Source organism: Pelodiscus sinensis, chromosome 4 (genome assembly GCF_052426305.1).
Source record: "Pelodiscus sinensis isolate ZL-2025 chromosome 4, ASM5242630v1, whole genome shotgun sequence".
In the NCBI taxonomy this organism is placed as follows: domain Eukaryota; kingdom Metazoa; phylum Chordata; order Testudines; family Trionychidae; genus Pelodiscus; species Pelodiscus sinensis.
The window spans coordinates 130,900,611-130,916,060 of record NC_143055.1 but is presented as its reverse complement, the minus strand read 5'-3'; the positions used below and the strand labels follow the sequence as shown (position 1 = coordinate 130,916,060).

Sequence of the window (15,450 nt, the reverse complement as noted above, 5' to 3'; positions counted from 1 at the left end):
GAGAATCTCTCCACTGGGCTCTCGGCCTCCCTACTGACCCCAGGACGAAGCTGCTTGGTTTGAACATGGAGAAGAGCCCCGCTTTTAGGGGCAGGGGGAATAGACTGAAACTAGGTGCCTGAGGCAGGAAAGGCTGAGACTGGAAGGCTAGGGAGGATTCTGACCTGCCTCTGGGGATCTTGGGATTACCCTAACTTCAGGCAGCTGTCCCGGGACTAGCAGCAGCCAAGTGGAGTTCCTGATTAGGAATGTGAAAGTGTAACCGTTTACATGGTCACATACGGCCTCTCCCCCCAGTGCTGACTCTGAATCAGAAGCAGCCGTGCCGGGGACAGGGGCAGCGGGAGCCGGTAGGTATGGGGAGCTGGGTTTTAAGTGTAAACGGTTACATTTTCACATCCCTAATCAGGAACTCCACTGGGCTGCTGCTAGTCCCAGGACAGCTATGCAGAAAAGGATGGGGGCTGGGCAGGATACTGCCTGGAGCGGAGAGCCCGGGTTCAGATCCTTAAAGGGTTTAAGATGGTGCATCTCACCCTCCAGTCACCTGGCTCCGGTTGCACAGCAAGGGCGCTGTCAAAGCCAGGGGCCGCGGGGTGGGGGACGGGACGGACAAAAGGCTGGGGTCTGCATAACAAAGGCACCTGCCCTCTTCTGTTTGCAGCCGTTACCAGTTAATAGGGATGGGTCTGACCAGCAATGTCTGGGCCTGGGAGCATTCTCAGAATGGCTCCCATTATAAACGTTGTGGCTGGACTTTACTTCCCCAGCATTCAGGGATGGTTTGGCTCACGCCGGGCCTGTCTCTGCTAGCAGGCATGGTTAAAAACACGCACTCTCTTCCTGCCACATGGCTTATCGTGTAACACTTACCTCTCCCCCGCCCACCCCTTTCACTACTATCAAATCAAGAGGAAAAGAGCTCGCCCACTGACAGACTGCGAGAGCTGTAAAAATACTTCGCAGAAGGCTGTCAGAATGTTTCTCTCTCAATCGGGTCTGCACTCCTCCAATAGGAAGGCGGCTTTAACGCAGACAAGTCCTTATTAGCAAACGGAGCATGTTTTGGGGAACTAGTATAAATGGGACAGAATTCTGCTAAACTACAGTTGTAAACCTTCAATCTTTTTCAGTGGACTGAAACAATTAGGAAGCATATTGTAGCATTTCCCCCGACATTGGAAATACTTCTTTAGGAAACCCCCCACCCCAAATGCTAGACAAATGATATATCTCACTAGAGCATGGGTTCCCAAACTGTGGGGTGTGAAGAAATTCTGGGGGGGGGGGGACATGATGCAACCCAGTCCCCCCACCCCATCAAGATTTGCTGCCCCTGGTCAGTTCCTTTTTTTTTTTCTTTGCTCACCAAGTTTTGCTGCTGGGGGGGGAGGGGCGTGAGGGTTTTTCAAAAATCAAAAAGGGGGCGGGATGCCGAAAAGTTTGGGAACCACTGGCTAGAGGTCTGAGTCACATACCGATGTTTTCCCCATGATAACGTTTACTAACGTATTACAGAAGCTCACGTGTAAAACTGCAGTGCAGTAAGTTAAGACTCCATTCTTGCTGTGCGGGTAAAGTAATAATCACCCCTCAAAAACTAGACCCGCTCCACAAGCTGCAAGTTTCACATTTCAGCCGCTACAAGGGATCTCTCCGGCCCCTACAACACACCTGCACCAGCGCAGCCCTGCATTCTCCAGCCTTGACCATTTGGAACTCAAGACTGCATGTGCTTATCAAAGATCAGCGCTGGGAATTTCTTGCGGGGAGTTTTCTGGAGGGTGTTCGACAGGCGGTGAGCCTAGATAATCACAAGGGTGCCCTCTGATCTCAGCATGCACACCCCTCCATGGGGTTCAGCCAGGCGCACAGGCAAGGAAGGAAAGTTGACTGGCGGGCCTATGAGGGTGGGATAATCCCAGGCCCACCAGAGGCAGGTCAGACTCGTCCCTAGCTCTGCCACAGCCTCCCTCTAAGCGCCTCCCCCACCTGCCCCGGCAGGACAGCTGCTTCGTCTTCTGCCCCAGATGCAAACGGACCGCAGAGCGCCCCACTGGGGGCCACGCATCTCGCCAGTCCCCCGCTTGGCGCTGCCGCTGAGTCAGCCCGGAGGAAGAGGCACGGGCCCGCGGGGACCCCGCTGCCCCTGCGCCGGGCATCTGGCCAAGCGAGCCGCTGGAGGCAGGTGCCAGCCGTAGGTCAGCACAAGGGCACCTGGCCGGGTTTCCTCGCTGCGGGGCCAGGCCTGGGCCGAGGGGGGCTCCGAGCGGCGGCAGCCGGGCACAGGGGAGTGGCGGGGTAACCCTGCAGGGGTGGCACCCCCAGATCCCCGCGGGGGGGGGTGCAGGACGGGCCCCCCCCAGAGGCGCGCGGAGGGGGGCGCACCCCAGTTCGCGATTCACATTTTGGGGGGCACCCCCCGGCGCTGCCACGAGCGGCCCCCCCCGGAGCTCCGGCTGCAGCAGGCAGCTACTCCCGCGCCCCGGCCAGCGCTTACCTGCCGCCAGGAGGAGGAGGAGGGCGGCGAGGGGCGCCGGGCGCAGCATGGTCCCCCGCGGAGAGCAGCGAGCGCCGGGCACACTCCGCGGCAGCCTCCGCGCGTCTGCTCCATGCCCGGCCCCTGCGGCCAAACCCGCCCGCGCCGCCCCCTTCCCCCGGGGAGCGGCCCGCGGCGGCCCCTGCTGGCGCTGGGCGGGGAGGCAGGCGGCCTGCAGGTGCGCGCCGGGCGCCTGCCCCTCCAGCAGCCAGAGCTGGGTCGCCACCTGCCCATGGCCTGGTGCAGGGCAGGGGGGAGGGACCCCACAAGGGAGAAGCAAAAAACCCACCCCCAGCCCTCACTGGCTGACCCTGACTGAGGGACCCCCCCCACACACATTCCCCTCGCCCCCCAGAGCCTTGGGGGCGGCAGGCACAGAGCCTAGGGCCCTCGAAGAGGTTTGCATTTCTTTTAAAATCAGAAGGAAAAAAAAAAAAACTTTTAGGGTGGAAGAAAATGTTTTGATTTTTTTTTCTCACGTCAGAAAAAAAAAGAAAGAAACTTTTAGGGCCCACGCACATCTATGACATGTTGCCTAAAACAGAAAAGAAATTAAATTGCTCGACATTTTATGGTAAGGTATATCAAAAATCATTTTTAATATCTTTTTTATGGAGGGAGGGGCCCACGGAGGCAAAAGTGCCTAAGGCCCACGAAAGTCATAATGCGGCCCTGGGCGGGCTAGTAGATTGTGTGCGCTCCTCAGCGAGGGATGGCGGCCGGGGCTCCCCAAAGCTGGAGGGAGCTCCAAGCCTTGAGGGCTGGACCCAGGCAAGCCAAGGGCTGCATCTGGCCCCCCCCCGGCCTTAGGTTCCCCACTCCTGTTGTAGAGTCTCGCCCCATGACCCAGCACCACCACACTCGCCCCTGCGTACAACTGGCGTGGTCCAAACTCTGTCTTTGTGAGGTGTAGGGAAAGGTGGAGCCCTCCTGGGCTCATTGTGCAATGGGGTCAGGAACCGCGTGCGGAAAGCCGGCCACGGAGATTATGACAGAAAACGTGTTTATTGGCAGCCAGATCTAGCCAGGGGGTCAACTTGTTTCTCAAAGACAAAGGTTGAGCTGACCCCTCTAGCCGGGTGTCATCCAAGGTGATGGGCAGCAGCATCGTCCCTAGAGGGATGCGGGGCCTGGGACACCCCCACCCACACCCCAGGTCCCACACCACCCTGCCTCTTCCCTCCCCTGCTCTGTCCTCCCACTCCACTCCTTCCTTAAGTCTGCCCCCCACAAAGTGACATGACCCTAGGGGATTATTGAGGGCTTGGCACCAGCATTGGGGGTGACCCCCTTGCATTCACTGCAGAGGTGGGAAGCAGAGTGGCCCAACCCCCGCCCACTGTGCGCCTCCAGAACATGGCTGAGGATCAAAAATAAGGCTTATTGTACAATGTAGGTGTGCTCAGGCTAAGGAGAAGAATATAGGGGTGGCTTGGAGAATTTTTGAGTAAAAGGACCATGAGGATCCACACTGAGAAAGTTATGTTGAATATATAATATTAAAAATGGTACATCGCTGGGAAGTGGTATCAGCCCAATATTATTTACTATTATAACTGATCTTGCCCAGTAAGTATCACTCTATGTGCATCGCATAGTGCTCTTTGGGTTAGGAGCCAGGAATACTGAGGTGGCAGAAAAGAGGATCAATGCAGAGCTAGATGGCTCAGGGAGTCTTTGTTAAGCCCATTTTATAGTGAGCCAGTGCAGCGTGTGTTGCCATTGTGTGCTCGGCATGGTCTTGTTTCTGTGAGTTTGCTCAATCTCTACCTCAAGTTGCTGGTAGAAAACGATCCTGTTTTTGTCGCGAGCTTCCTGGATAGGTGCATCGACCCTATGCAGACGTTCATAGGAATATAGGAAGCTCCTTCTAATAGCAAAACTTACTCCCTGCTCTTTCTGCTGCTGGCTTCCCATTCTCTTGGATGGAACCTGTATCTGAAAGCTGAGTTTCTGATCATACAAAATGTCAATTCTGAGTCTAATTTGTCACTTAGTAGCGCTCTCCAGTTTTCTAGAAATCAGTCCGTATCAAATCTGAGGGGATCAGAGTCTGAACGTTCCAACAAGCAAGTCACTTTGTTCCATTTTGGCCAGAATAGATTGGGTGGAGGCATGGCATTTTTGGCCCATCGTTTCTAGAATGCCTTATAGCTGCTTGGACACATTGGTAGCCATTTCAGGCTCCTTATGCCTCTTACGGAGTCTTGCAACCGTTGCACCAAGACCTACCGTGATGTGCGGCTGAACATTGAAAACAGGGTGGCAGTACAGCTAGGATTTCTGCTGTACAACTAGGTACCAAGAAACATTTTTTTTATGGCATGGAATGGCTGGATTTTTTCATTGTTTGTGTAACAAATTGGTGCACGGCAAATACGCCTTTCTAGTTATCACCAGCGCTCTTTGCTGATGGTGGAACGCTTTAGTTACCTGACTGTGCTGGCCTGCTGACAGCATTTTGCAGTGTGGCTTTCATAGAGACTAAGGTCAGAAGGGACCCTTATCTTCATTTAGTCCTGTTTAACATACACCATGAATTAATTCCTGTTTGAAAAAGTCGATGTCTTTTTTTAAATCTAGTATTGCTTTAAAAATTGCCAGTGATGGAAAATCCACCACAAGCTCGGTAAATTATTCCAAGGGTTTTGATTACTATCACTTTTTAAAAAATGCCAAGGTATTTCCAGTCTGAATTTGTTTAGTTTCAGTTCCGTTGTAAGTTCTTTTTAGGGGAATGGTTGAGGTCACCAACATGGACATTAAATGTGAATCTTCCTTTTAATTTTTGGAAAAATAAAATAGAAGAAGTTGGAAAAGTCATCCTACATGGAACAGCATTTTTACAATGCTTTCTAGGGATGGGGTATCCTGACCTCTTAAGACAGGGGCAGCATCACATTACTATAGGGCTTGTAGTCTGGACAGAGGGTGGGAGTTAAAGGCGGTTGCCACAAGGCATGCTGGGAAAGGGCTGAGTGGGGAGGGCATATAAATGATTCCCTTTGCCCATAACTAACAGAAAATCCAGGAAGAAACAGAAGTTAGAGCTACTGAGAGCTTCTGCATTAAAGGTCCCCCTGCCTGTCTGCAGGTGGGTGCTCCAGTAGGGGAAGTTTGTTTGGTTGCATGTGACCCAGGGAGCAACCGATGAAAGAAAGGTTGGGGACTTTGTCATTTATTTGCACTTCTGCCTCAGGCTGTCCAGGGAGCGTCTAACTTCTGGGAAGGGCTAGCAGAAGGGAACCTTTAATTTTTGCAGCTTCTGTGGGTTTTGGGGTGATGTCATTTTTCGGGAGGACTAGAAACAGCTGAGCCAGCGAGTATGTAAAAAGCCCTATGTCAGAAAGAGGCAAAGGAAGGAACCCGAAGAGGCTGAGAGATTCTGTCAAGCTATTGGCTTTCCCTTTAGGGGTAAATGAGGGGAGTTTACTCTTGCTTCTCACTTGTGTACTGCAAAAGAAAAAGGCAAAAATCCCCGAACCCAGGCCAGCCACCAGCCTTGTACACTCAACCCTCGCACTTACCACTGGTGGGCAGGCAGCTGGCAAGCAGGGCTTGCCAATAGTCATGGGAGGAGGCAAAAATATGGGACAATTTGCCCATTGTTAAGAAAAAGTCAGGACTGCAGCAGGAGGCCTTAAGTAAGCCCTTGGCCACCTCATGGGCCTGCTCCCTGCTGCTTAGCCAGGCTCTGACAAGTGTCCCTGAGGAGCAAAGCTGATGAGGTCGACCAGCAGTGTTGAAGGGCCGAGGTTGGTTCTCATAGACTTTAAGGTCAGAAGGGACCATTATGATCATCTTGTCTGACCCCCTGCATAACGCAGGCCACAGAATCTCACCCACCCCCTCCTAGGATAATCCTCTCACCTATATCTCAGATATTGAAGTCCTCAAACGATTCTGGAACGTGATGGTTCCCTGGAGTGATCTTGGATGTACAAATGGATTATGCCAGCCAATGGGGATTGCTTTTTGGTGAAATTAGGAGCTGCCCTGTCCTGAACTGCTCTGGAACTGGCTGTGTGTGACGTGTGGGATGTGTAGGGAATGTGGATCTTTAGCTAAAAGATTTTGCAGTGGGAACAGTGAGAGCCGGGAGCACTTTCAAAGGGGCGTGCTTAGCCAACAGTCCCTCAGCCCCTGCAAAGAAATCATTTATCAAGAAAGCAGTACGGAAAATATATCTCCCCTGGGGAATGAGGGTGTACACATTTGGAGACTAACGTTGGCTATTTAAATAAAATAGAGAACATTAAGTTCTGTTTCAAAAACAAATCCAGTTGCAACCTTCACGATGGAGCCTATCAGGTTGGTTAGGGTTGCCAAGTGTCTGGTATTGACCCAGACAGTCTGGTATTTTCGCTTCCTGTCCGGTAAAAAAATTCAGAAAATACCAGACACCTAAAATGTCCGGTATTTTCTGGTTTTTTCCCTGCCAGGAGGCAAAGATACTGGACACCTGGCAACCCTATGACATACTCAGCAAGTGGGCACATCCCCCACCTCCTGGCCCGCTACCCCCAACTTGGTTCCACAGGGAAGCTCCCGTCTGGCTCGACCAACAAAACAAGATGGCCGCCGGGAAAAACCTAAAGACCCGAGCTAGGGGAAGTGATGCCTTCCCTGGATCTTAGTGATCAACCTTCTCTCTTCCTATCCCTATTCTGACTCTGCACACAATTGCAGGGGCCGTGCTGTTTTATTTATTTATTTATTTGCTTAACTCTTGGAGTCCTTTTTTTTTTCCTCAACAACTTTGGTCTCCCCCCTCTTTTTTCCCCCTCAACAGAATGTTTTGGTTTTTTGGGAGGGGAGAGGGTGTTTGGTATTTTTGTTGAAACCATCTGGCAACCCTAAGGTTGATTCCTCCTTAGGGTGGCCTAAAGGAACTAAATGTCCAGTTCTAATAGACTGGTGTGCCCCAGGCTGTTTGTCTGAAAATCCCAAACCATAGTAGTGGGTGTACAGACCTGTAAGGCTTGGCTACATCTACTCCTCGGCTTGGCTGTGGAATGCAAACTCTGCCATGAAGCTGAGTCAGCACTAGTGAGCAGCAATGAAACTAAGACTCTGCAGGACTCCAAAGATGCCCGCTCATTCTGGGACTCTGCTGTCGTTAGTAGCAAGTTAATTGCAATTGGTAAATAAGCGGGGGAGAGGAGTGTGATATTCCCTGCTGGTGTAATTCCATAGACGTGACTGGAATAAACGCCAGTAGAGATTCTTGCCCGTTGTGGTAGAAAAACACAACACCGGTGTGTCACCATGCTGTTTTCAAAACAACACAAACATAACAATACGAATAACAACGCAAACTCCCCAATAACTCAGAAGACTTTTCCCCTTACCAAGCACTGGGGCAGAGTTAATGCAGGAATAGCTGCTTTGCTTGCCTCTTTTTTTAAAGTTTTTGACGCTGGAGATGCAGGATACTGGCTCCTGCTCCAGGAGCTCAGCGGCCTACACTCCTGGCAGATCAGTGTGGGACCGTGAAACGGGTGGTGCTGGTCTGTCTTTTGGAACTCCTGTTGGACCTTCATTGCTTCTCTGGAGCAAAAAAGCTGGAAGTGGCTCTGAGGAGCCCAACCCACCTGAAAACGAATACCGTTTTCTAGGGCAGGTGAGGCCGGGAAGGCAATTGATGCAGGGTCAGTGCACCCCCGCTCTTTGAGGAGGGACAGGCATTGAGATGCTTGGACAGCGTCCTTCAGCCTGGCCGACAGCCTGCAAGCGCTTGGGGCAGGTTTACCGTTAAACCTGAGTGTTGTCGGACGAGTCCTGTGCAACTCTGTGGGAGGATCTGCATGCTGCAGGCGAGCGCATACAGCTCTGCAGGGTTGGCCGCGAGCTCCGGCCGCCCCTTGTCTCCTTTGTAGCGGGGATGCATTCCTGCCACCCTAGGCTGCTCGGCGTTTAGCAGGGCCGGGAGGAAGCCGTGGGCCTCTGTGCACCAGACCTGTAGTAGCTACTTGGGAAGCTTCCTAATCAGGAGTCCGCTGGTCACCAGATCTAGGCAGAGGCAGAAGGTGCTCTTCATGTCCGCAGGCCCCTACCCCCTTCCTCTCTCCAGATGTCAGCTTCTTTTCTTGTCCTGTACTAATCACTGCCCTACCATACTTCTCCCTGACTAACTGTTTTCATCCCTGGACGGGATCTTGCGATGTAGCGGGGTTACCCACTGACATGCCTAGAGTCTCTCCAGGGTTTGATTCTGCCCTTGGGGAAGAATGCAGCTTCCTCATAAAAAGGGAGTAAGAGCTGGAGCATTGATGCTTCTGCTGCTTCTAGCAACCAAGCCTACATCTATGCTGCAATTCAACATCCACAGCTGGCCTAGGTCAGCTGACTCAGTCTCGGGGGACTCAGGCTGCCAGGTTCTAAAATTGCTATGGAGTGGTTGGAGCCAAACTCCGGGATGCCACAACGAGTGAGGGTCTCAGAGCCCAGTTAGCTCTTGTGGTTAGCTAACCTTGAAGCCATAGGACAGCTGTTAAGTTTTCTGCATGCGCCATATGCATACGTGATTATAGGCTGCCATCTGCTGGTCAGCACAGTTCAGCCCAATTAAAAATAATCCTATGGCAAAGTCCCCCCACGTTTCTTGCCTGCTATGAATGTCTTTAGCTTGCATAAAGATTGTATGTGTCCCATGATAGTATTGCAGTCAGCGCTAGCATGTTACAAAATCACAGAAATCTCTGTGAAACATGCAACATCAAACATTCATCTAATAGCAACGCTAACAGTGGGTTATTTTTGTACTGTAAACCTGGTTTTCCAAAATTAGGTTTGTCATTAAGAGTGTTGCTATTTCAATTGTTGGTTGTAGTCACAGCTGGGACGGGCAAACTAAAGTATTTCCTAAGTTTATAAAGGTCATAAAAACAAGAATAGAAGACTATACCTCCTGCTAGATATTGTTTTCCACACGGGACTCCCAGACTTTATTAAAATGCTTTATTTTCACAGATGTTGCCTGTCTACACTGGCCTCTTCTGGAAGAGCTCTTGTGCAAAAGGGCTTCTTCCTGAGAGAGAGCATCAGAGTTCTGGTGCAAGAAGCCCTGATTTTCTACAGTACAATGTCAGTTTACTTGCGCAAGAACACGCGGCCAGTGTAGACAGGCAGCATGTTTTTGTGCACGAGCGGCCGTTTTCACGCAAGAACACGCCAGTGTAGACACAGCCTAAATGTTCTATGAAAACTCTTCCCTTAATGCAAGATCCCCCCTCTCAATTTTTTATGTTCTAAATTTTTTTCTTCTCTCTGGAAATATTAAAATTACAGAGAAAAGTGGAGGTCTGAGTCCAAAATCAAACCTCCAAATGAATGCTGGTCTGTGCAGATGCATTTCTCTGTCTTTCTATTAATTACCCCATTGCAGTGAATATGTGGGTTTCAATATGTATTATCCACTCCTGTTTTTCCATATAGATAGAATACAAATGACATGTGCCAATGAGTTTCAAATAGTCCCCTACTTGAACCACTGCTGAGAACTTAGACTAGGACGTCTGGGGTGCACACAGTGGATTTCTTAATGTTATCTGCTGTTATAGAGCAAAATCCCTCTCGGATTTCTTTTTTCACTGAGGATCTTCCTGCCCATGGTGGTTGCTTCACAAATACAAATGAAATTTAACAAATCCCCACCACCCCAAATGAAGGCAGACAGTTAATAAAACACAGCAAAGGGGCCAGGATGGAAGCTACTAAATCCTTGTTGGAAAAGAGGAATTTTCTCCTGCCGGACGTCCGTCTGTAACGACACTCTCTGAGTCACAATTGTTTCCTCAGCACCCGTCCACTTCTCAAACCAGATTACTCTGCCGAGGCCTGTGGGGTCTCTGAAGTGAATCCACCGTCTGGACCTCCTTTGCTGCACCTATGGACTCTCATTGTCCGTAGCTGTGTACGTTACTTCTCTCCACATGTGGTGTCCTCAGGAAAGAGAGCCAATGTCCTTCTCCCGCTTTAGCTTGATGCCTCCTGAAAGGCAGGCCCCGAGGGTGTACACAGTACTACCTTGTTGCAACTGATACAGCAAGGTTAGATTTGAAACAGAAAGCAGCTGGCAACCTGCCATGCCTCCTGCATGCAAAGCACGTAATTATTTAACCATTGTGTTGTCCTATTTGTTTCTAATCTACGCTCCTGGCAGATAGGGGTTTTAAAAACCACTTCTGGCATCATCGTCTTCAGCCACGATGCTTGTTACATGTAGGGATGTTAAAATGCGTTTATTTAGGTAAACGTGTAACCACTGAAAATGCCAGTAGCTTACACGGGGGGAGGAAGGGGAACTTTTAAGCCGGCTTCCCGTGAGCACTGGCTCCTAGGGAGCCACCTGCCTCCCTGCACTGCTGTCTCGGGGCTGGGAGGGAGACTGAGGTTAACCAATGAGCCCAGACTTATTAGGCTTAACTCCATAAGAGGCATGTGAGAAATAAAGTCCTTTGCTATTTGTACTAGCCCCCTCTGGGTCTCCTCTGTTTCTCTCCCACCGTGCCTTGTAAGGCTGCTTGGCCTCCGGTGACTGAACCAACACTTCCAAATTGCCGAACTGGCTCATGAAGCAGGAGCCGCTATCTCTTAACTCGCCACAAGCCCTTTGTGACTCAGCTACACTTCACCATGGTGGCTGCTTTGTGATTCAGGCTCCAAACCACATGAGTCGCAATCTACCAAGGAAGAGGTAATCGTCGCTTTCCTTTAGGAATTAAAAACACGAGTCAATATTTAACCATGGTGATCAGAGATCTCACACCTGTGCACCTGGTCTGATACACTGCTGCTGGCCTTGACGGCAGATTTGACACTTGGAACAGCAGCGGGCCTTAAATCCCTTGAAACAAAAGACAGCACTATGTAGCACTTTAAAGACTAACAAGATGGTTTATTAGGTGATGAGCTTTCGTGGGCCAGACCCACTTCCTCAGATCAAGTAGTGGAAGAAAATAGTCACAACCATATATACCAAAGGATACAATTTTAAAAAAATGAACACACATGAAAAGGACAAATCAAATTTAAAAATCCTTTTCAAATGTGTTCATTTTTTAAAATTGTATCCTTTGGTATATATGGTTGTGACAATTTTCTTCCACTATTTGATCTGAGGAAGTGGGTCTGGCCCACGAAAGCTCATCACCTAATAAACCATCTTGTTAGTCTTTATAGTGCTACATCGTCCTGTTTTTTGTTTCAGCTACACCAGACTAACATGGCTACATTTCTTTCACTATTTTAAATCCCTTGGGCGCTTTTCAAAATGTTACCCTTTCTCCTCAATAACAGCACTGCTGTGGGGCCAGGAAAGACATCGCGGGCCTTCTACCTTCTAGGGAGGTAAATTCCTGGTTAAAAAGTTAACCAGTTAACTCTGGAGCAGCGCCCCACCCTCGGCGCAACACATCGGGCCGAGCTGGCCTGCTCCAGCCTGTCCAGGCCAGCCATACCATGGGCAGTTCCAGCCAAACCGGGGCGGGTGTGGGGCTGCTCCAGCAGGGCTGAGCTGCCAGTTCACCAGTTACTGGGTAAGCATGCCAGTAAAGCTGATGCTTAGCAGGTAACCGGTTAATCCTCTGCATCACTACTGCCTTCCCTTCATACCCAGCTGGGCACTGAGGCTGATGCTGTGCAATTGTAACTCACACCGTGTGGTACGTGGCATGGGATGCTTTGTATAAAACACCACCCTATGTGGCCATTTAGTCTCTGAACCTGTTAGGCAGGGATGAGGAACCTTTTGGGTCGGGGGCCCCTGACCCACAGAAAAATCAGTTGGGGACACAAAAAACCCTCCTTGACATGACACCCGACTGGGAAGCAGAAAGACACTCCCCACATTCCCTCATACACCAGAGCTTACGGGGGGCCAAGACAACTCCATTTTGTGTGTGCCAGTCCTGTGGTGAGGCAGGGGGGCTCTGAGTTTGGGGGCTGGATCCAGGCAAGCTGGGGGCTGCATCTGGCCCCCTGGCCTGAGGTTCCCCACCCCTGCTGTTAGGCATGGAAGGACCTGGCCTTTTTCTGTTGACGGTTCATTTAGTATCACTCTCTCCAGCTGTTCTAAGGTTGGTTTAATTTTCATGTGAGAAACGGGACACTTCCACCCACTCAATTAGCCTCATTAGCACCAGCGCTACAATTGACAGGTAATTTTTTTTCCCCTCTCCCTTCTTTTTCTGTTATAAATTCTGGGTTCCTGTTTTTTCCACTCCAGCTCATCTAAGGAAATGGGTTTTGCCCACAAAAGCTCAAGATCCTACATATATTTGTTAGTTTCTAAGGCCACTGCGGCGCTATTTTGGGATACTTCCGGTAGCCTGAAATAGCGTTTTTTGAACAAGCCCGTTATTTCAAAATATAACGAGCTCACTAGTCCAATGTCCTGGTAAACCTCATTCCACGAGGAGTAAGGGACATTTCAGAATAGTGGGTTATTTTAAAATTTGGCACTGTGTAGACCAATTTGGCCAAATTACCAAATAAGCTATTTCAAATGGACTTTAAATAAACTATGCGTAGCTTATTTCGAGCTAACGGTGCAGTGTAGAGCGTAGATGCCCCAGGACTACTCTTTGTTTCAGAGATGGATAGGACAAGGATCATATTTATTTCAAAGTCCTCTTCCAGCAGCTTTTCGCAAGTGCTATTTATGGATGCTCTTGAAAGCGTTTTAGCGGTAAGAAACTGACTAACCAGACTTGCATTTTAATGTGCACGGTTGCAGTTGCATGGCTTAGAAGTCTACTCTGTGCTTTACCCGACATTTTTTGTAGTATTTCTTCCGGTGGTTTGTGATCTCCCTGCCTTGATCGATCGCTGCCCATAACGCTCATGACTAAAACAGCTTGCATCTAAATCTGATTGCCAGCCTTCCTGGGTCAGTGGGCGCACTGCTTTGTTGCTTTAGTCAACATGCCAGCCGTTCCCTAGATCTGCTACATCGACAGCCGGTGGATCGATCTCATCGGCAGTGCAGACCAGTCGTCTCCAATTTTTTTAACCACAAGATCACTTTTTCAATTTAAGTGTAATGTCAGATCTACCTCAAACCCAAATAGCCTCGCCCCACTTCCTTCCTGCCCCTTCTTTGAGGCCCTGACCCTGCTTCACCCCTTCTCCGAGGCCTCCCCCTGCTCACTCCATCCTCCTTCCTCCCCCATCCTCACTCACTGTCATCAAGCTGGGTGGGGGGTGGGGGGCAGGCTCTGGAATTGGGCCAAGGAGATTGGAGTGTGGGATGGACTAGCCTACAGTGAGGGATTAGGGTCCAGGAGGGGTTTCAGGGTGCACGCTCTGAGAAGGAGTTTGGGTGCAGGGGGACACACATCTGGGGCAGGAGGTTGGGGGCAGGAGGAGGTTCAGGGCTGGGGCAGGGGTTCAGGAAGCAGACTCTGGCTGGGCACCATTTAACTGAGACGGCTTCCGGGTGGTGGAGCAGTGGGGTTAAGGCAGCTTACTCCTGCACTGGCCCTGCACCGCTCCTGAAAGCAGCTGGCATGTACAGCAATGGTGCCATGTGCTGCCCTTTATCTACAGGCACTGAGCCTACAGCTTCTACTGGCCACGGTTCCCTGTTACTGAGCCTTGGCAGCTGCTGGAGTGGTGTCTGCAGGCAAACACAGCGTGTGGAGACCCCCTGCTCTGCTTCTTTCAGGGACAGCAGGGACGTGCCAGCCGCGTCCAGGAGCAGCAGTTACCAAAGGGATAGTTACTCCAGCCGTGCCAGCTTAGGCATTTGAGAACTCACTACCCAAAGAATTAAATATGAGTCAGAGAGACATGAAAAGGATGAAATGCTCAGACCAGTCACAAACCAAAACGAACCCACTTTGCAAGCAGTACAAGGAGTAACAACGACCCCCCATGTATGTGTTGGGTTGGAAGAGGGGAGGGAAGGACAGAGAGAGTGTGTGTGTGTGTGTGTGTGTGTGTGTGTGTGTGTGTGTGTGTGTGTGTGTGTGTGTGTGTGTGAGAGAGAGAGAGAGAGAGAGAGAGAGAGAGAGAGAATGACAAAGACACACACAGGGTGTGAGAGTGACAGATTTGCATTGCTAAGCTCCCTCCATCCCCTTCTCTCTGTGTGGAGACAGGGTACAGGAGTGGGGGGGGGGAGAGACACTCTGACATCAGCCCTCCCCCTCTTCTCCCACACCCTGCCCCGCAAGCTCCTGGGGGGCAGCTCTAAGGCAGAGGGCAGGAGCAGCAGGACAGTGGGTAGAGGGGCAACTAAAGTGCCAGCACTTGACAGCTTCCTGGCCAAACCAGTCCGGATCCCCTGTCAGAGGCTCTAAGATCTACCGGTAGCTCCCGATCTAGTGGTTGGTGACCACTGGCGTAGCTGTAGCCTGAGACAGTCGGCTGAACTCTCATAAGGACAACGGACCATCACAAATCTCCCCACCTTTTGTTTCCAGCATGGCATGTTTCTTTTGCTTTGCCTTGGCTGACAGAAATACAGAGCAAAACGAGTATTAGCGCCCCCCCCAAATAAAAACAAAATCAGCCTTCCTCTGCTCTCCTACTGTCCCCCTCCCTGCCCCAAATCCTCCTCTTCCGAAACAAGACACCCCCCTGTGCTCGCTTCCCTTTCTGGGCGGAGGGGGAGAAGATAAACCACGTGTGACCAGTGTGCAGTCAGTTGCTGGACGCACTCGTGGCAGGTGCTCGGATATTTCCGATCCGACGGCGATGAGCGAGGAACTCCCTCCCGTAAGTCGGCTTTCTGGGATCTAGTAAACTGGCACTTGCCTGGCTAGCTGGAGCAGAGGCCAGGATCCATCCTTTTGAGTGAAAGAGCAGCTGCTGCACCTGCAGCTGGAAAACACGGAGTGGAATAGAAGTGGAAACTACAGAGGCAGTTGTGCCAGGGCCGGGTTCATTTTCACAAAGGATTTCCC

General features: G+C 50.7%; 1 protein-coding gene across 1 annotated transcript in view; it reads right to left on the bottom strand.

Annotated features, from left to right (window-relative positions):
* Nucleotides 1-2,656, bottom strand: part of PARM1 (prostate androgen-regulated mucin-like protein 1) — a 43,728-nt gene extending 41,072 nt beyond the window's left edge. Inside the window, exon 1 of the mRNA XM_075929360.2 lies at nt 2,501-2,656. Coding sequence (XP_075785475.2) covers nt 2,501-2,549 — 49 coding nt within the window. The 5' untranslated portion in view covers nt 2,550-2,656. The remainder of the gene's footprint in view (nt 1-2,500) is intronic.
* Between the last annotated feature and the right edge of the window lie 12,794 nt (nt 2,657-15,450).